The 20,276-nt window shown below is 33.1% G+C and overlaps 7 protein-coding genes and 1 long non-coding RNA gene across 10 annotated transcripts; 5 read left to right on the top strand and 3 right to left on the bottom strand.

Annotated features, from left to right (window-relative positions):
- The first annotated feature begins 176 nt into the window (after positions 1 to 176).
- On the top strand, positions 177 to 985 carry gdl (gonadal protein gdl). The gene has a single exon (XM_066741814.1). The coding sequence runs from the start codon at positions 279 to 281 to the stop codon at positions 801 to 803; it is 525 nt and encodes a 174-aa protein (XP_066597911.1). The 5' UTR covers positions 177 to 278; the 3' UTR covers positions 804 to 985.
- Positions 986 to 1,264: 279 nt separating this feature from the next.
- On the bottom strand, positions 1,265 to 5,379 carry Lon (Lon protease). 2 transcript variants are annotated; one of them, XM_066741812.1, is made up of 10 exons: positions 5,043 to 5,379; positions 4,747 to 4,971; positions 4,488 to 4,663; positions 4,042 to 4,367; positions 3,772 to 3,963; positions 3,385 to 3,689; positions 3,175 to 3,314; positions 2,810 to 3,092; positions 1,832 to 2,738; positions 1,265 to 1,742 (listed from the first exon to the last, which is right to left on the bottom strand). In XM_066741812.1, the coding sequence occupies exons 1-10, from the start codon at positions 5,300 to 5,302 to the stop codon at positions 1,503 to 1,505; spliced, it is 3,054 nt and encodes a 1,017-aa protein (XP_066597909.1). In that variant the 5' UTR covers positions 5,303 to 5,379; the 3' UTR covers positions 1,265 to 1,502. The 2 variants fall into 2 exon arrangements, with proteins under 2 accessions (XP_066597909.1, XP_066597910.1); XM_066741813.1 differs by having other exon boundaries at positions 4,042 to 4,316.
- Positions 5,380 to 5,478: 99 nt separating this feature from the next.
- On the top strand, positions 5,479 to 6,244 carry LOC136782212 (DNA-directed RNA polymerases I, II, and III subunit RPABC2-like). The gene is made up of 3 exons (XM_066741475.1): positions 5,479 to 5,636; positions 5,715 to 5,867; positions 5,944 to 6,244. The coding sequence occupies exons 1-3, from the start codon at positions 5,608 to 5,610 to the stop codon at positions 6,152 to 6,154; spliced, it is 393 nt and encodes a 130-aa protein (XP_066597572.1). The 5' UTR covers positions 5,479 to 5,607; the 3' UTR covers positions 6,155 to 6,244.
- A 222-nt stretch (positions 6,245 to 6,466) lies between these two features.
- Positions 6,467 to 8,896, top strand: LOC136782322 (synaptic vesicle 2-related protein). Of its 2 annotated transcripts, XM_066741680.1 has the most exons (8): positions 6,467 to 6,827; positions 6,902 to 7,086; positions 7,148 to 7,344; positions 7,434 to 7,497; positions 7,570 to 7,695; positions 7,761 to 7,969; positions 8,279 to 8,696; positions 8,757 to 8,896. In XM_066741680.1, the coding sequence occupies exons 1-8, from the start codon at positions 6,665 to 6,667 to the stop codon at positions 8,883 to 8,885; spliced, it is 1,491 nt and encodes a 496-aa protein (XP_066597777.1). In that variant the 5' UTR covers positions 6,467 to 6,664; the 3' UTR covers positions 8,886 to 8,896. The 2 variants fall into 2 exon arrangements, with proteins under 2 accessions (XP_066597777.1, XP_066597776.1); XM_066741679.1 differs by having other exon boundaries at positions 8,279 to 8,885.
- Positions 8,897 to 9,351: 455 nt separating this feature from the next.
- Positions 9,352 to 11,354, bottom strand: Gint3 (GDI interacting protein 3). The gene is made up of 5 exons (XM_066741681.1): positions 11,213 to 11,354; positions 10,818 to 10,986; positions 10,594 to 10,740; positions 10,116 to 10,527; positions 9,352 to 10,043 (listed from the first exon to the last, which is right to left on the bottom strand). Exons 2-5 carry the CDS (start codon positions 10,892 to 10,894, stop codon positions 9,360 to 9,362), a joined length of 1,320 nt encoding a protein of 439 aa, XP_066597778.1. The 5' UTR covers positions 10,895 to 10,986; positions 11,213 to 11,354; the 3' UTR covers positions 9,352 to 9,359.
- Positions 11,355 to 12,049: 695 nt separating this feature from the next.
- On the top strand, positions 12,050 to 13,165 carry LOC136782327 (tax1-binding protein 3 homolog). The gene is made up of 3 exons (XM_066741685.1): positions 12,050 to 12,477; positions 12,567 to 12,695; positions 12,761 to 13,165. Exons 1-3 carry the CDS (start codon positions 12,421 to 12,423, stop codon positions 12,947 to 12,949), a joined length of 375 nt encoding a protein of 124 aa, XP_066597782.1. The 5' UTR covers positions 12,050 to 12,420; the 3' UTR covers positions 12,950 to 13,165.
- Positions 13,166 to 16,503: 3,338 nt separating this feature from the next.
- On the top strand, positions 16,504 to 20,163 carry LOC136782325 (uncharacterized). The gene is made up of 5 exons (XM_066741684.1): positions 16,504 to 16,698; positions 16,799 to 16,960; positions 17,200 to 17,407; positions 17,936 to 18,131; positions 18,240 to 20,163. Exons 1-5 carry the CDS (start codon positions 16,504 to 16,506, stop codon positions 18,430 to 18,432), a joined length of 954 nt encoding a protein of 317 aa, XP_066597781.1. The 3' UTR covers positions 18,433 to 20,163.
- LOC136782328 (uncharacterized) lies at positions 16,585 to 18,018 on the bottom strand. Its single transcript, XR_010824113.1, has 4 exons — positions 17,596 to 18,018; positions 17,156 to 17,506; positions 16,805 to 16,969; positions 16,585 to 16,722 (listed from the first exon to the last, which is right to left on the bottom strand). It is a non-coding gene; the product is annotated as an uncharacterized lncRNA (long non-coding RNA).
- Positions 20,164 to 20,276: the final 113 nt, after the last annotated feature.

Genomic DNA, 20,276 nt, shown 5'->3' with positions numbered 1-20,276 from the left:
CAATTTTTTTTTTGTTAAGTGCGTTTGTTACAAAATGAAGGCAAGCAGTTGCAGTGTTGAAGACATTAGTTGGTTCTTTGAATATAATGTTCCGCGCCATTACCGGATTATCAGGTGATTACCCCTTAGGCCCCACCGACCCCTCAGCATCACTTCTTTGCTAGGTTAGGCTAGCTCATGCATCAACAAAGTTCTAACCTCTAAGAAGCCGCATTTAATATTTATTTAAGAAAGATACATTTATTGTTATTAATACTGATTCAATATTACAATAAACAATGGAGGTTGGTGATCCAAACTCACAAGCTATTCAAAGAAAATTATATTTTTTGGTAGAGCAGTTGCAGCATATGGCTAGCGAATTACCTCCAAAATATCAAATGCGATTACCCTACGAATTACTGTCAGGCTTAGCCAATTCTTTGTTAAACGACACGATATTTGAGATAGTTAAAGGGTTAATGGAAATTCAACACGTTACGGAGAAGCAGCTCTTTCATCAACGTTTACAACTTGAAAATCAACAAAAAATTGTATTGCAAGAGGCATTATCTGCAGTTTCTACTGATATGGAAAAATCACAGATAACAGCAATGCTACATCAAAGGCATAAAGAAGAATTGAAAGAAACTGACATGAAACTAGTTTTGCAATTGGATCAGAAAGTATCAGATCAACAAGGTATATTGGAAAAAGCTGGTGTACCTGGATTTTATATAACTAATAATCCTGTAGATATCCAAGTTCAAATGAGATTATGCGATTTTATAATTAGATTAAGCAAAATGGAAATACCTGTTTAATTTAGTTAAAATAAACTTGAAGATTCAAGTGATGTATAATCTTTTTTATACATTTATTTAATTTAATTTTTAAAGTACAATCTTTTTCTATATACATGTGTTAAAAAAGTATTGAATCTTTACATGATAGAGCATTGTACATTTATTTCAACATAATTATTAACACATGGATATATGTATATAGAGTTCATAACATTTTCTACATATTTACAAATGTTCATATCATTTTCATATCTTAACAAATATTTTATAATATTACAATTCAATTCTTTAAATTAAATAAATTTTTTAATGTAAGGTAGTTCACTTATTTTCTTTACAAATTTCATATTTTTTCAAATATGAGAAATATTTATATTATTATGTTTAATAAAAATATATAAAAAATATGAAAAATCACATTTTTCTATTAATAACAATGAAATATACATTTCTTAATCTCATGCAATCAAATGCATAAATCCTATTTGGTGAAGAAAACAATTAATATTTTCTTTCTTATTTTAATAAAATATAGTTATTGTTTATACTAATTAAATTTTTGTTCTTAAAAAAAATTAGGAATGCAATATATGAAAAACGAATTTGTTGAATGATATAATAATATGTTTTGTTATATATAATTTGTTGGAAAAACGTTTTTATTAAACGGTCAATAGGCAAAAATATAACATAAGAGTGGTTATTTAAGTTTAAGAATTATAACGAGCTTCCTTTACCGTGTAGTGATATTGGTTTTGCCGCAGAACCGCTTGCTTTGTTTGAAGTAGAAGAGTAAAGTGGCTCATCCTCATTTTTCAAGAAGCAAATCTGACAAACATCATCAAAGGTAGAAACAAAATGAACTTCGAGGCCGCTAGTGATGTACTGAGGGAGATCATTGAAGTCTTTTTTATTCTCTTCTGGCAGTAATATACAAGTCACACCTACACGCTTCGCCTATAAGTAAAAATAATTTTACGAATTATTTAATAAGTAAATATTTCTTCAATGATATCAATCTTTCACTTAAAAATATGTACACTTACCGCGATTGTTTTTTCTTTGATACCACCAACTGGAAGAATTTTACCTATTAGGGTTAGTTCACCTGTCATTGCAACATTCTGCTTAATAGGCTGATTTTTGGCAAGGGACAACAATGCTGTAGCAATAGTTACACCCGCACTTGGTCCATCTTTTGGCGTTGCACCTTCCGGTACATGCAAATGTATGTGCGAATCATACAAAAATGTATTAGATGGATCTTCTTTACTACAAAAACTTCTTGCTACGGTTAAAGCTATTCGTACAGACTCTTTCATCACGTCACCCAAATGACCAGTTACCTCTAAACTGCCCTCTAATTTTTTTGTATCATTTGTCGGCTTACGTAAAGCAGTTTCAATGAAAAGTGTAGAACCCCCCATAGCCGTCCACGCCAAGCCCATCACTACTCCGGGAGGAGTGAATTCATACATTCTATCATGTGTAAAGATTGGTTTACCCACAAATTCGTGTAAATTATCTGGTGTAATATTGACTTTATCTAGTTCTTTCTTCACTACCTTAAATGCAACTTTTCGATGAACTTTCTCTATGTGTTTTTGAAGGTTTCTCACTCCTGATTCACGACAGTATGACTTAATCAATGTATTAAGTGCATTATCCTGGATTATGACTTGTTCATTAGTTAAGCCTGAATCCTTCATAGCTTGCGGAACTAAATATTGTTTTGCTATTGCCAATTTTTCTTCAGCAACATAGCCCGACATATCTATCATTTCCATACGATCTCTCAAAGGCTCCGGAATTGTATCAACTACATTTGCCGTGCAGATGAATAAAACTTTCGACAAATCAACGGGAACATCCAAATAGTGATCCAAAAAATTAGCGTTTTGTTCAGGATCTAACATTTCAAGAAGTGCCGATGCTGGATCTCCTTGATGACCCCTTAAACCGAAAGTTTTATTTTAGTCAATTAGCTATTTAAAAAAATAATAATCAGTAAATCTATTACGTACTTTCCAATTTTATCAACTTCATCTATCAGGATTAAAGGATTTTCGGTCTTCGTCTTTTTTAAACACTGAATTACTTTCCCAGGCATAGCACCGACATAAGTTCTTCTATGACCTTTAATTTCAGCAACATCGGTCATTCCACCAACACTAAATCTGAAATATTCTCTGTTTAGAGCTCTGGATATGGATTTAGCTATAGAAGTTTTTCCAACACCCGGCGGGCCGTGGAAGCACAGAATCTTTCCTTGCGTCGATCCTTTTAATTGACTTACAGCAATAAACTCTGTAAAGCACAGAAGTAATATGACAGTTCGACAATCATTCTACGACCTTACTTCTATAATTTGTTTTAATATCTATCTTACCAAGAATTCGTTTTTTTATGTCTTCCATTCCATAATGATCCTCGTCTAAAATATGAATAGCCTCTTCAAGATTTAAGTTTTCCGGACTAGTTACTCCCCAAGGTAGCGTGGTTAACCAGTCCAAATAATTTCGCGTTACGCTAAAATGCAATTGCGAGAGAATATTTTTAGATAAAACAAAATTGTGTTTAGTCAAAAGATTTTACTTACTTGAATTCACTACTATGGCTTTCCAAAAAGCTTAACTTGTTTAATTCTTCATCTATTACGTCCATAACTGCTTTAGGTACGATTTTTTGTCTTATCCTTTCCCTGTACTTTTCTTCTATTGCATCCTTATCATCTTTTTCTAAACCCAATTCTTTCTTAATTACTTTTAACTGTTCATGAAGTATATACTTCCTGTGCTGTTGTTTAACTTTTTCTTCAACCTCTCGCCCAATTTTCTGTTGAAGTTTGCTCAATTCATATTCTTTCTTCAAAAGGGCCAAGGAAAGTCTTAATCGTTTCAGGATCTATAAGAAAAATGGATTCATAAAGCATTTAGTAACATAGATATGAGTAAGATAACAAAACACAATTTTGTTTCACACATACATCCATTTCTTCTAAAACTTGTTGCAATTCTTGAGCATCTGCACCTGTTAAAGCTGCTCCCAGATCACTAAGATAAACTGGATTGTCTACAACCCTTTGTCCTTGATGTAACATTTGTTGTAAAGATTCACGATACAAAGGATTCATACTAATAATATCGCGAATTGTTTTGATCAATTCTTGTGTCAAAGCCTATATATTATTAATTATTATGAAATTATAAAACCTTATTTTAAAAATAGCCTAGCTTGAAATAAAATAAATAGTTACCTTAATTTCTTCAGTCTGTCTAAATTTTTCATGTGTAATATTAACAACTTCTACCATTAACAAGTGTTCCTGAGGGTTGACTGAGGAGGCAGTTTCTGGCTTTGTACTAGCTTTTTCGTTATCCTGTGCTTCAGTCTGATTATCTACTGGTTTTGTTTCAGCTTCAGTTGGAACATAAACTGTCTCTACTGGTTCTACTTGCTCTTCAACCTTACTTTCAACTCTTTTACGGACAAAAGCTCTACGACTTTTTTTGCCACCAACTACCGCATTGTCTAAAGGGACGTTAACAGTAGTGTTAAATAATGGAAACGTCAGCTTCATTTCTGTATAAGATGAATATTAATACTTATACCAATTGAATTAATGAAAAAAGAAATGATTTATTCAATTTTTTTAAAATAAATATATTAAAGTTTTTAATGAAAAATGATTTGTAGTTTTACCTTGAGGAGTAGCTTTTTCTGACACATCTTCTAAAATCTGGCCAACTATTTTAATTCTCCTGTGTGCCATTATAACTAAACGCAATCTATCACCTAAATCTTGAATTTCATGTATTTGTGCAAATGTGCCTATAGAGTAGATATCATCTAAATTTTTTACAATCTCATCTTCATTTCTATTGACATATATATTATAATTATTCCTTTGTTTATTCTTCAACTTTTGTAGTAATCATATACATATATAAGAAATACTCACTCTTCACTTTTCTTTAAAAATATACCAACATAGGGTTGGTTTAGTTTAACTTTTCTTCTTATTAAATCCATAAGAACTGGATTACTAAGTTCAATCAATTTGATAAATCTTGGAAATACTGGATTCCTATTAATTGCAATGACTGGGACATGAGGCCATACTTCTGGTACCACAACAGTAGCTGGCAGTGTAGCTGAATAGTCTCCTTGCTCACCATTTCCTTCACTAAAGTTATACATTTCAAATGAAAAAATGAACATAATTATTAATAAAATAATAACGAAAAATTTACTTACTTTGGAGGCTCATTGTCCCCTAGCTTTCGTGTTGTAAATGATCTTATAGAAATTGATGAAGTTTGTCGTTGGATACGAGTTATATTAAACAATCCTGAGCCATTATTAGATACTTTTACCCGTAAAAGTTTTGGACGAGCATGAGCCGGTAACCCATTATATGCATTTGAATAATGACTTTTACAGATTGCCCGACTTAAACTTCGATGCCAAGAAGCTGCTAATAGCTTATTATTAATAATTGTCATGAATAGACTCATCTTTCTTTCGATTGTTTGATACTGTAGGATCCGTTGTAAGAGTGAGATTCACCTAACCTATAAGTAATAGGCCTTTTTAAAAGGAAGTGCGATTTTTTATGGTGCAATACAGTACTGTACGCATGCGCATGATTACACCACGCTCGGAGTCGCCTCGGACAATCATCGAACTGATTCGAATTTCGTAGTAGAAAACAGAGAACAGCGTAGAAAGTTTATTTTTATTGTTGTCTTACCGGAAAAGAAATCAACTCAACAGCTGATCTGCTTTAATAATTTGAAGCGGCAGATAAAGTTCTAATAAAATGGCAGACGACGATTTTGACGGAGACGAGTGAATATATCATTAATACATAAGTAATCGTTACACTTATAATACCGAAAGATTTTTAACATAACCATAAAATTTCAGGGTAGCCGACGATTATGACGACGTTGACGATGATGATAATATTGAATTGGAGCCTCCGGAAGAGGATGGAGAGAATATAAAATTAATTTCATCTGGAGAAGCTGGTGGAGGTGTAGAAAAATCAAAAAGAATTACTACAAGATACATGACGAAGTAAGCATGAAAGAATTAGAATTGTTATTAATAAAACTGCTTAAAAATTGCAACTTAAAATTCAATTTTGATGTAGATATGAACGGGCGAGGGTTTTAGGGACAAGAGCATTGCAAATAGCAATGTGTGCTCCAGTTATGGTAGAGCTTGAAGGTGAAACAGATCCTCTACAGATTGCTATGAAAGAATTAAAGCAGAGGAAAATTCCAATTGTCATCAGGAGATATCTACCAGATAGCAGCTATGAAGATTGGGGCATAGATGAATTAATTATAATCGATCACTAAATATAGTTGTGCATTTAATTTTAACTGTATAAAATGAGAAATGTTTTTAAGATATTTAAATTAAATAAAGTCATTTTTTATTAAAATATATTATAGAGCATTTGTTTAAATAAAAATTACTGAGTAAATTGTAACAATAAGTTGGATACAACTATTATATACGGCAGTTCTCAACTTTCATTACACTCCTCTAGCGCTGTTATCGCATTGCATGTTCAAAGTTCTATCTATGGAATGTATAATTTATGGAATTCACGTGGGCCAATAGGAAATCCTGGACCCAGTGAACCATTATTTTTGGAGCTGCAGCAACCTGCAGGGTGCAGGCTGCTATATCTTCTGAACGCGACCAATTTCACTGTTTCTAGCAAACTGCCGCATACCCAGCTGTTCCAAGGCTTTACGATATGTTATTCTTTACATATTGATGAACGTATCTTCTCAGTTTTGCCTTACTAAGTAAAAAGAGACATGAAATTTTGTGAATTCGTTTAATTAAAGTCATTAAAAATGCCTAAAGATGAAGAGTCCAGTGAGCCTTATCAAGAATTGGACGAATTTCGTGGCTCTGAGCTTAATGTAAATACACGAACGTCAATAGGAAACAACACTGGCTTTGATAATTCGATTGACAGATCTTTGGAGCTGTCCTCAGTTGTTGTTGTTCCAGATGGTATACTAAGATTTTAAAAATCTTAATTATAAAAAGAAAATGAGCCTAATGATAGTTTTACATCTTTCTTTTAGACACCTTTACAGTAATGCAAGCTATAAATGCATTAGGTTTTGGGAAATTTCAAGTGAAGCTTTCATTATTTACTGGGCTTTGTTGGATGGTAGATAGTATGGAGATCACAATTTTGAGTATTCTAAGTCCATCCTTGCATTGTGAATGGGGGATTACAAGATATCAACAAGCGCTTACTACAACAGTAAAACAGATTCATGAATTAATAAATTATTTAAACTAGAATAACAAATCCTTTTTTGTAGGTAGTTTTTCTTGGAATGATGCTAAGCTCTACATTTTGGAATAATTTAAGTGAAAGATATGGGAGAAAGCAAGCATTAACATTGTGCGCAGTATTACTTTTTTATTATGCATTTCTTAGTTCTTTTGCTCCAAATTTTCTCTGGATTTTACTGCTAAGAGGTTTAGTAGGCTTTGCTATTGGTTGTGTACCACAATCGTAAGTAACTACTAATTTTAATAATATTACATATAAGGAAGACTCTCCTCCTTCATACTTAGTTAGTAATTGGTACATTTTGCTTCCAGAGTTACTCTTTATGCAGAATTTCTTCCAGCAAAGCAAAGAGGAAAATGTGTTATTTTGCTAGATGTAAGAATTTGTTACAAAGTTTTACTGCTTGAATTGCAATTATTTTATTAATAAATAATAATTCTATTTTAGTGTTTCTGGGCACTTGGAGCATGTTTTGAAGTAGCTATAGCATTAGTGGTGATGCCCAATTTTGGATGGAGATGGCTACTTATTTTATCTACCATTCCATTATTTATGTTTGCTATTATTACTCCTGTAAGAAAATTTCTCTAAAATTTACCTTGAGGAGGTTTGCAGATAAAAGGTGGTTGTTCTTTCAGTGGCTTCCAGAGTCAGCAGTATTTAATTTAACTACAGGAAAGATGGATAAGGCTGTCTGCACCTTAGAAAGAATTGCTCAAGAAAATAAGAAATCATTACCAATGGGTAGATTGGTAATGGATAGATTTTATCGTATAAATCACGGTAAATTTCGAGACGTATTAAGTAAGGAAATGTTCAAGACTTCAACATTGCTTTGGCTCATATGGTAAAATAAAATTGAACACCTTTCTCAACTTGGTGGTGGTTGAATAACAGCTGGAATAGCCTACTAATTCCACCTCACAAAATGTACAAATGTATGCACCTTTTTTCTCAATCAATTGCTCATATTATATGTTTTTATTTAACATAAGTGTTTTAAAAACGAATTGAAATATAATACTATAAACGCCAGTCTAAGCTATAACATTAATTATAAATTTTAGATAATATTTCAAGAATCTTCTTCATCAACTTACCTAATTAATTATAAATGGATGCTTAGAGAGAAATTTTAATAATGGGAAACTTTTAGGATGACAACTGCATTCTGCTACTATGGAATAGTATTGATGACTACTGAGGTGTTCCATACATCATCTGAGCAATGCAGCGCATGGGACACTGCAGAAGTAAAGGAAGAGGAAAGATGCCAGCTGGACTGTGGGTTAAAACGCAGTGATTATATAGACCTTCTGTGGACAACCTTGGCAGAGTTCCCGGGTATATTTTCTACGGTTTATGCGATTGAAAAAATCGGCCGGCGAAAGACAATGGCTTGCCAATTGGTGATGTTCGCTATAATCATCTCCTATTTGGGCAGATCTTGTTTACTAAGCAGAACAGCCTTGACGATTGGCATTTTCCTGGCAAGAGGCCTGATAGCCGGGGTTTTCCAGGCTGCTTATGTTTATACGCCAGAATTGTACCCAACGCATTTGCGCAGCGTAGGTGTAAGTACCTGCAGTGCCATGGCAAGAATCGGGGCTATGATCACTCCTTACATCGCACAGGTACTTTTGCAATGGTCCATCACTGCCACAATGTCTATTTATGCCGTTGCTGCCTTATCAGCCGCAATAGCTACCATTGCTTTACCCGTTGAAAACAGAGATCAACCAGATACTCACGAGGCTAAATAATTTTAATTTCAACCATGACATAGAGCTCTTTTTTATTTTCAAGACTGAAATTTTTTCAATGGAGTAAAGTGCCAAATTTTTTGTCGCATAGGTTTATAGTGCAAGTATTATGTATTTATATGACATAATAACCCGAGGAGAACTAGTACATATATTTTCTTTAAATACAGATATACATAATATTCTTTGAATAATCACGCTGAATGCTTATTGTAATAATTTGTATTAATAAAAACTGAACTTCTATCAGTTTATATATATTTACATATAGCTTGTGATTTTGACGTGTAAAACTTTAAAACTTAACAATAATAATATTTGAAAAAAAAGAAGATGTAGTTGAAGAAAAAGAGTCGGAATGACTTAAGAACATGATTATAAACAGTACTTATTGATTGTTATCAGATTTGCAAATCTATAAAAAGCTTGAAATCAAAAAAAATAATTCAAATGATATTACATGTTATAAAGCTACTAAGAATTTTGTATAAAGCATAACACTTCTTCCTTTAAATATCCTTGGATAGGATTTTTTACCGTGTCCCCATCCCAAAAAAAAGAGAGATGGACAGCTGGCACTAATTTAAGATCCAGCAAAGTTTTATCCTCGCAATCTTTAGTAAGCTTCTGTCTCGTCGGGGTTAATAAATAAAAAGGGCTTTGGCTATCTATTAGATTTTCTTTCACGAATGTTAAAACATTTTCTAACTTTTCGTGAACAGAGAACGTTCCTTGTAGTATGATACTATCTGGAAATTTTATTCTGATCAAGGTAAACCTGTATTTTTTCATTTCACGTTGTTCATCCTTTTCCCTCATGGCTTTTGTACGAAGCATTTGGCTTTTCTCTAGTGCCTCCGTTCTCAATTGCTGCTCCTTTTTTATTTCTTCTGGAGTCATTGTGAAAAAACTTGCTGGTAATTTAGACTTTTCATTCGCTTGACTGGGCAAGAGAATTTGCAGGGCTCGATCTAAATCGATAGGAATTGGCTCCGCCGATCTTAATGCATCCGCTAGCATCGTTAAATTCTCAACATCGCACTTTTCCTTGTTCCACACTAAAAAGTCTTCTTCACTCTCATTGTGCATTAATTTTGTTTTTTCAAAACCTGCAGCTTGCAGGAAATCCAATGACCCTTCAAGGGGAAGCACTTTCTCCTGTTTTAAAAAAAATATTAAAAATATCTAATAACAACTGACTGTTAATATAAGTGATCTGGTATCTCCTACCTGGAATATCTTATTAGACATTCTAATTTTCCAATACTTTTCTATATCAGGATTGCTCAAAATGTTGTCTAAATATTTTCCAAGAGTTTCCACACAATTCTCAATTTTTTCTTTACCTGAATTACAATTATGAATAATCAAACAAGAAGTTAAGCCAGCTTCCTCCTGAGTCAATTGCTCATATAGGAATTCTTTGATTTTCTTTTTCCATTCATCCCATGTTAGCACTTCATCAGATATAGTTGGACAACGAAAGAAAACACCAGCTACAGCCAAAGTTGAATTATCTTCAACTTTGGAAATTTCCTTAATATTTTCCTTGCTCTCTGAATGTTCTTTTTCCAGTAATTCACGAGCTTTTCTTTCTTGCTCTAACTCTTTTTTCACTCGAGCTTGTATAGCAGCATAGGATCTGTAATGTAATTTGAATTAAGATATTTCTTAATTTTTAAGAATTTAAATTCTTAAATTTTCATACGTATTAATTTTTGTGATATCTTTTTGCTTAGCCTCTAATCTTGCTAGTGCAGCCTGTCCAGCAACTTTAGCTTCCTCTGTTGGCTCTGCTCTTTTTATTGGTTCTTTGGGCTTACCCTTAGAAGTGGAACTTGTATTATCTGTTAATCTAATGTTCAAAGAAAAAAAAGTCAAACTTTAATTCAACCAATTCATTTAATTAGACTGCAAATTGAAAATTCATACTTGTATCCTTTTCCTGCATTCATGAACTTAGCATTGGTTTTCTTCTTTTGAAAAAAGCTCTTTATTTTATCTGCCATAGTTTTAGATTCTATTTATTATATCAAAGGGGAAGAGTTTTGTATACTTTTCTATTTATCTTTCTTTATATCACAATACTCGGTAACAGAGTCTGAAAATTTGTAAGATATATTTTTTAATAATGTTATTAGGTTTTTCAATAATTTATAACATAATAAAATGATTAATAAAAGTATTAAACTAATATATTTTGATAAGATTCCAGCAAACACAGATGAATATGAAAAATTTGTGTGAATTTATTAGTGTAAAAATTAATAAAACTAATAATGATGGTATTGTCATACTATAATACTGAAAATAATAAATGTTCTTACTTGGTTCCATGAATTGCTCAGATATTCTGGGTCCATAAATATGCCAGGCAATATAAATAAGAGCAATAATGCTTATGAAAGTGAGAAGAAAAATTCTTAATAGCTGAAGCTGAAAATCATCAAATGATAGCCAATCTAGAAGATAGTAAAAAACCGTAGTGACCTTTCGTAAGTATTCATCATCTACAGATGAATTGGTAGAATTATAGGTTAGACCAAATGTCGTTGACAATAGATTTATCACGTCTCCTTTGAATTTATCGATCGTTTCTAGAAGAAAGTCTGTCCAAGGACAAGGATTTTCACATATGCTGCTCATATCACATGAAATTAATAATAATTAATCGCACGTCTTCCGATATGCCATTCGATCAAATTAACCAACATTAACATATTCTCAACCTCAACAAATTTTTTTTTACTTGTTCCTATCCCACTCTCTTTTTTCACCTACTGACTTACTATACAAGGCTTCCAACTACACACCTAAATCTTCATCCACTGTCTTTTTCTCCTTTACTTTTCGATCTCTTTTTTTCCGTTGATATTTAGCCGTGTGCAGTATTAAACGTACGTACTAATCTTTAAATTCACCTTCTGCGTATTGTTTTTAATCACATAAAAAACCTTTACTATTGGCTGATAACACCGAGAGAAGTGAGAGAACCCACCAACCAGCTGAACCAGCTGTGGAAGACCAGCTGATTTTTGATATATTTAACGTTAAAGCAAGAGGATTTGTTTACTTTTGTGAGGTTTGTTTCCATGTGTTTATTGTTTATACCGTTTATCAGCTTAGCCAATCACTGTTTAGCTTTATAGGGTTACAGGGGAAATATCTGATGAGGATTCGCCACTAGGAATTCCCCAATGAACAATTTTCTGACCTCGCCCAAGGTACATTTCACACATTTAATAGCAACTCCACTATCTATGTGAAAATTTCTGTTGTGAGATGTGAATTCCTGACGAACACGAGATACAAAACTGCTAGTTCAATTTTTGACAATTTGCTTAACTCTGACCAAAGCAAAACACTTAAACTTCCAGTTTTCCTAACAAGTGTCAAATATATAATTACTGAGGAGACCTATTCTTCCACTCTGAAAAAATTCAATTCAGAGACTTAAATTATTTGTTCCTCCATATAATCACGTGTGATAATTTGTTTATAGCTTTGCAGTTAGTATATAAACAAAAGCTTCAAAATGTGTGCTAAAATGGCTTTCCAGCATCAAGCTGGCACAGCAATGAAGTGTCTCAGTGTAAGTATTATAGAACAAAGTATTTCACCAATATGAAGTTCTTTAGCATTAGCAATTAAATATACTGATGTTTAACAACTTTGTTTTAGATACCTATAACATTAGAAAAAGAGACAGAAATGAATGAGAGTGGGGAGAAAGTAATGAAATGCGGATTCAAAATTGGAGGAGGCATAGATCAAGATTTTAGGAAAAGTCCGCAGGGTTATACAGACAATGTAATATAAACCAATGAGCTAGAAAATAGAATTTGTTATAATTGATTTTATTAATCTTATTTTAGGGTATATATGTGACAGAGGTGCACGAAGGATCACCTGCAGCAAAGAGTGGTCTTAGAATGCACGATAAAATTCTTCAGTGCAATGGCTATGATTTTACAATGGTTACCCATAAGAAAGCAGTATCCTACATTAGGAAACATCCAGTATTAAATTTATTAGTAGCTCGTAAAGGAGTCACCAGTACCTAAAGCAATTAAGAACAGAGTCTGCACTTGTTCAAAGTATATTTATTTCAAACCTCCAGAGGTCAAGCTACTCATTTGCCAAATATCTTGTTATAGTTTAACCAGTAGTGTAACTCATTATGTTTTACATGTTCCCATTTTATAAAATATGTTAGCAAAAAGCTGATTGTTAGGAAAACCCTTGAATAATGCAGTATTGCGATGCAAAAGCTAATACATGCATCTAAAAACTGCAAAGGATCAATGAATATGACAAAATTGATAGGATGAACTTAATTTTAAGATATTGATTATAATGAAATGACTGGGTGCCAAAAGCCATCCATTAGAATTTGTACATTTTCATATCCATTTCTAATATTATCAGTAAGCTAGGTATTGAAAAAGAAGTATACAATGAAGAATTGCTATGATAACTTCAATTTTCAAAACGAAAAAGTTTTGCATGCATTTATTAATTGATAAGGATACTCAACAAATATTTTATATTATAAAACCATCGAAGTTTATAGTAGTCATTAATAATGATGTATATGCATTGCTCTGTAAAGATTCGAGAATTTCTGTGTATGTGTCTTCTATTATATTATATGTATATTTATATACATATAAAAAATATCTATAAAGAGATTGTAAGGAGAGTATAAATATATAACACATGGTGGACATATACCAAAGAAAAATTTTCAAGTTTCACTTTATTCAATAACAAATTAAGGGTTCTTAGTTTTTAAACTGCTTAAAAGTATAATTATCAATTGACGCAGCTATAAAATAAATTGAATAGTACATTTGAATTTTCGCGGCATTTTCAATTATATTGTTGAGTATTTCGATAGCTTGAAGTGAAACTAGCAGTAATTGGTGGTGGGTGATGACGTGTCTACGATTTGCAGGTTCGACGTTCACGGTTACCACGTGTATTTACAGTCTGACACGTAGCTATTCGGCTTACTTCACTCATTTCCAACAGAGTGCTAACGTCCATCCAAAAGCATTTATGAAGACGTGAATGCTAAACAGTTACACTCGTCACTGCGTCGTGCTACGTTACGGTAATTCTTCCTCTGTAATTTGTCTCTATACGTTAAATTATTTAAAAATATATTTAAAAGGTAACTAAACATATTTTCTGATTTTATTCATCAATTTTATCTTTAGTTTAATAGGTTAGTGTGCAGCTTTCTCCTAGTTATATACAAAACATACAGCAAAATGGTAAGTTGATGACTATTATTTGACAGAATTAAATGAATTTCCTTTAAACAATGTGTAACCTTGTTTAAGAGCTATTCCTAAGTTAATGGACGTAAATTCATATATTTTTTCAGCCTGCTGCTCCTAGTAGTACTGCAGTTGGAAGTGGAGGTCGTTCTCCTAGTAAAGCAATTGCCCCTAGAGCTAGCGCTGGTGGAACTATCAGACAGAGAAAAACAGCTCCTGCTGCTTCTACAAGAAGTAGAAATACTGGCACTGGTTCTGGTGTAATGTGGAGATTTTATACAGATGACTCTCCTGGAATTAAAGTGTTAGTAAAATACCCAAACATATTGAGTAGATATACAAATTTATTTAATATACTTATTGTAAACTATTAAAATTTATTTCTTAATAACTTTTAATAGTAATTTAACTTGATCACTTTTTTTAAACAATTGAAGTTTACTCACTTTTTTCTTAATTACAGAGGTCCAGTCCCTGTGCTTGTTATGTCTCTCCTATTCATTGCATCAGTCTTCATGCTCCACATCTGGGGCAAATATACAAGATCTTAAAAATCAGAAGAAGTAATTTAGCCCTTAAGACTGCAGTGTTCGGTGGACAAATGAAGCAATTTTTAATTGCCACAAAAATTAGTGTCTTACAACCCGCAAGACACAGATCTCTTTTCAAGTGTGTTGACAATTCTAAATATTGTCAATAATAAAAGAGAAAAAACGTTAATCCCTATCAACTTAATACGAATCTTGGGATGCATTTTGTATTAAAGTATTTAGAAATCTATTGATAAGTAAGATTTACTGAATTATATGTTATTAAGGTTTATATAAGTTATTCTTAATTTAATAAAATATTCCAGTAAATTCTACATATGTTTACTAAAATTTCTTTCAAGATTGTTATTTCTGATAACTCCTAAAACTTATCTTATATTTTGAAATAAAACAAATAGGAAACATGTGAGCAGCAGGAAAAACTTATCACTATTAAAATAAGAAAATTCGAGTACAGTTGCTGTTTAAAGAAAATAAACAAAAAGTCGTATTGAAGTAATCTACAAATTGTTAATTTCCATTTATTATGCGTAATTGTAAAAGGGTTGATCTCCTTAAAAACATGAGAAGGTAAACATTTTAGCCAGATAATTTCTAATATATAAACAATAGAGAAAAGAGATGTCTCTTTAGAAAAAAATTTATAATTATAAAATTGCTAAGTGCATAAGATGTTTATTATTTTGAAACGTGGAGAAGGTTGAAACAGCTCAGAGGAGGGAGAATTTAAATTTGGCTGGAATTATTAGAGGCGCTGACGCGCAGCGCATGTATTGATTCGTGCGGCTGGCGCAGATTGCAGTGCGGCGCTGGAAAAAGGCAAAAGAATATAGTCAAGAACGTTAAAGTTTGGAGCAAGAGTAAAGCATAAAGTGTGTGTAGTGAAGGATGGAAGAAAAGTAGGCTCTGTCTCAGTCCTCCCTTTGTCAACTCAAAAAAAAAAAAATGGAAAAAGAACGCATGACCGATAGTAGGAGATAGTAAATGTTTACCGCAAGAATTATCAACCAAAAGATTCGAAAATAAGAAATGACCAGTTGCTATGAATTGACATTGCAAATGATGTGCGCCGAGTTTTATCAAAAAATCTCAACACGTGATTTTTTCTCCTCTTATCAACTTCTAATTCAAATTTCCCATCACAAGTTGGTCTCAAATATTCATATCCTAAAAATCAAACAGTCTGTTTTCCATAAACAAAATGCCCAAATAATGAAGCTTTAGTTGTTTCTCAGTTAAATTCATCTTCAAAAAAAACCTCACAGTCCACTGACAAAAAATAACTTTGCCTCATCGATGTAAATAAAATATTAACTTTTGAATCTGAAAAATAAAAATTGGAAAAACATGAAAAATTTGATAAAATTATTAATTAATGGTTTCCTCGTGCGAATATTTAAAAACTAAAATTAAAGAAGTTTGTATATATACACTGTTGTGAGAACGAATAAACGAAGAAATAGGGAATTAAATTTGTACCGTGTTAGAATATATGGTGAATGAGAGAGTGAAAATATAGAATAACAAATTGGAGTGAAACGTAAAAGAGTATATTGAGTATGGTAGTGTGGAAATTGAAGTGCTAAAAATAAATAGATAATAGAAGCGAGGTTTCTCCTGCAATGCGTCAAGTTAAAAGATCGAAAATCTCAAGGAAAATTATATAAGTTGCTGAAAAGTCAATCTAGAGAAACGATAAATGAAATTCGATCAATTTTGAGATACTGGAAAATTTTTCAGATTTTGAGTTAAAAAGGAAGGTGCGAGAAAAGAGAGAAATCAATGGGGAGAAAAATGGCAGTGGATATTTTGGATGAGGACCATCTGGCAGTGAGTGCCATCGTTACTGTTGGCATGCAGTTAATTTTTTTTACAATTGCTGCCACTTTCCAATTGGATAAATTGACCGATTTCGCAGGAGGCACGAATTTCATTATTCTCGCCCTACTCACTTTTTTCCTCGGTCAGGCAGGCAAGGTAATATACATGTATAAATTATATCTGAAAATTATTAAAAATTATATTATTTATAAAAACGAATTTTATCACAATTTATCAATTGAAATAATAATTGCAGACTTACGACAGTCGTCAATTATTGGTGACTTCACTTGTGTGCCTATGGGGGGCCAGATTATCTGGCTATCTCTTGTACAGAATCATCAAAATAGGTCGGGACAAACGATTCGAGGATCGTAGAAGCAACGTAATTCGTTTCGCGGTTTTCTGGACTTTCCAGGTAAGATATCTGTGGATAAAAACATTTCTGACTAAAGCTTAAGTAGATAAACAAAGAGAGTCTTGAATATATTGGTGTGAGTAACGATACACGGCTTAGAAAATAAATAGATCAAGGAGAAAAATATTGTGCTTGGTACGAGTGGTGTTTTATTGAATTTACGAGTTACGGCTAAGTGAGAGCAAGAGGCAGAACCTGGCAGGTATCCAGAAATTGAAGAGAAGAAATCTTGATTTTAGGCTGTATGGGTGTACGTTGTAAGCTTGCCAGTTATTATAATAAATTCTCCAAGGAACAAAATTCCACCGGCACCAAAAACTATGACGACCCTTGACAGTGCTGGCTTAGGAATGTTTGTCACTGGTTTAGTAGCTGAAACTTTTGCAGATCTGCAGAAGTTTGCCTTCAGGCAAGATCCAGTCAATAATGGCAAATGGTGCAATGACGGTATATATACATATATATATTAATTTGAATTTTTTTAACCTTACAATAACCAAACTTAAATCCTTGCCACTATGCATCTATAATCGTTCGATTCATAGACTACAACAAATAAGAGTTAAATATATTTTTATATTTCTTTTATCTATTTCACACAAATTCGTAATAAATTAGCGTTTGTAAATACATACATAATATCAGAAACGCTCTTAAAACGTTTCAACGTTTTCGCAAACTCAATATTCATGTTAGAGTACTCTAAGAACGTACTTGATGTCAGGTGTGCTATGTGGGACTTTGATCGAAATAATAATAGTATAAGTGCAAGGGAAATATCTAGAATTCATAAACTGGTAAACGCCAGCACATAGCATACATGTCTTAGAAACGTTCTTAATACGTTCCCGGTACTCAGCTTGATACATTAGAACGTTTTTAAGAACATTTTGATCTGACTACACTTGGATGCGCAGCTTAGAGTTTGAAAATCAAACAACAATCGAATCAACATATTTTTGTTGCTATTTGTAGGATTATGGAGGCTGTCAAGGCATCCGAATTATTTCGGAGAAATTGTTGTCTGGTGGGGAATATTTGTGATATCCCTAAACGTTATAGAGGGCCCTGAATGGGTCGCGATAGCCTCGCCAATTTTCACCACTATAATCATTCTGTTCTTGTCTGGAATGCCCTTGTTGGAGAAGGCATCTGACGAACGTTATCGAGAGTAAGTATATAAATACCGACTGCGATTATGTTCAGCTGTAAATTCTCGTTGTACTATTTACACTTAGAGTATCAGGTTATAAGTATGATATTTTTCAATTTGTTTCAGTAATGCCGAGTATCGTTTTTACAAACAATCAACGTCCCCGTTGATACCGATACCACCGGCGATTTATATGGAAGTACCACGTTTCTTGAAAATAATATTTTGTTGCGAATTCCCATTATACGATTCGTTGGACGTGAAGCCGAGATCTGCCGTAACTGAATCCACGTCGATTAGCCTCGCTGCGTCCACGTAGCTGTAGCCTCACGTCGGACGTCCAAGCTCGGAGTCCGGCGTGCAGTCTTCCAAATCGACTATTGTCACAGCAGCCAGTGCAACGGCTTTCTGATACGACCCTACCTGATCACCGTCCAGCGTCATCTCCACGAGTCTCCTCGCCACCCTTCAGGAATTACCGGATACGGCCGTTTAGAAAACGTCTTGCCGGAAACTAACCTAACAATCATGGTGGCCACTGAAACGAGCCTCACGGTGATCAGTTTTATATCTCTAAAACAGAGATGACGAACTTTTCTTTACCTTTCTTATAATTGATAATGGAAATATGCAAAATTTCTCTGAAATTCATGCCATTGATAATTATGTCCGTCCACATTGTACACACGTGTTTGAGACGTTCCAACGTGCCAAGTACAGTTCGTGGACGTTCTAGAAAAATTTCTGATACTATGTGGACGACATACTTACCTGATTACATATCTGGTAGCGAAATGGGGTATAATAGCCGTGGACGGAGACGTAATGCAACGAATAGAAAAAATGTAATGTAAACGGGTTAAATCTATGAGGCTACGTCTACGGCTTATATGACAACGTTTTTCTCAATGCCCTCACTTTACATGAATTACCGGATACACAGGTTACAACTCTATGGAGCGACTCGTACCGGAAATGAACAATGAGAGTGGCTACTCAATCAAGCCTTACGGTAATCAATTTCTTCGAACAACACGACGAAGATAACAAGCTCTTGCTCAGCTAATGAATGAAATATGTCAGATTCTTTCAATGATGCACTTGATCGATGCTATCGGGGCCAAGTGATCCAAGTGCCAGGGTTTCCTCTGGTTAAGCAAGCAATAGGTGTAAGACTATCTAAAAGAACTAATTAAACAGTTAACAAAAGCTAGCTCGCTGTAACAAATTCAAGCTTGCCAAAAATTATAAAAGAAAAAAAAAACTAAACTCACCGCTGATTATTAGCGCGTAAACATTTAAAGAGCTCACATAGGTTCTTATCATAAAAAGTCTAAGCTACCTCCAATTAATCAAACAACAATTAAGCTACAAGAGATGAATAGCATTACTTTAGAATTAATACTGTACCAGATTCGAGGTTATAGAGGTTTCATTGTAATATCTAATAGGAGACACGAAGCTTATCGAATAATCCTTATCTATACATTTTACTTAATTAAATTTAATAGAAACTTCTGCATGTTTTTATCCTTTTCAAGGCGTTGATCGTCTTTTAGCACAAACAGGCAAAATATGTCCTTATGAGATAAATGGTATAACAAATTTTCGCTTTAAACAATTAAGGATGGCGAATCGCTGGGGACCATCTGTTAATAATATTTGTCAACAATCCCCTTAATCAATTTACTTCTACAACTGTTAAATCGCTTTGATCGATTCACGTTAAACAATTGCATTAACGTATAGCAATCAGTTTACGTTATCGTTTTGTACGTTGAATTGAAAAAATGATTTTGATTCGTTTAAAGAAATTTTGCTTGAAGCAAAACGTGCAAATATACAAAATAGATACGCAATACAGCCTCGCTCATATCTCCGTTCATATAAGAAATAGCAGCCAAACAAAAAACTACCATTACTTTGATAAATTAATCCAGCTATGAGCAAACTCACTCCAGGTATAAAGGAATTAATGATAAAAATTTGGAGGAGATTATATAGATTTAAAATATAGCTTTGAATCCTTATTAAATAATATAACATGAAAAGTAACTTGCTCATAGCGACTAGAGAGACTAGTGCGCCACGTTTAATACAATACACAAGTCTATGATTAATTATAGCAATATTAAACATATCTTAATAGAAGGAAAATCATTA

This window comes from Prorops nasuta, unplaced genomic scaffold (genome assembly GCF_024137725.1).
Source record: "Prorops nasuta isolate Cenicafe-Biocafe unplaced genomic scaffold, Cenicafe_Pnas_1.2 PNAS00025, whole genome shotgun sequence".
In the NCBI taxonomy this organism is placed as follows: domain Eukaryota; kingdom Metazoa; phylum Arthropoda; class Insecta; order Hymenoptera; family Bethylidae; genus Prorops; species Prorops nasuta.
Note: the sequence above shows the minus strand (reverse complement) of the source record. Positions and strands in the feature narration are given on the sequence as shown.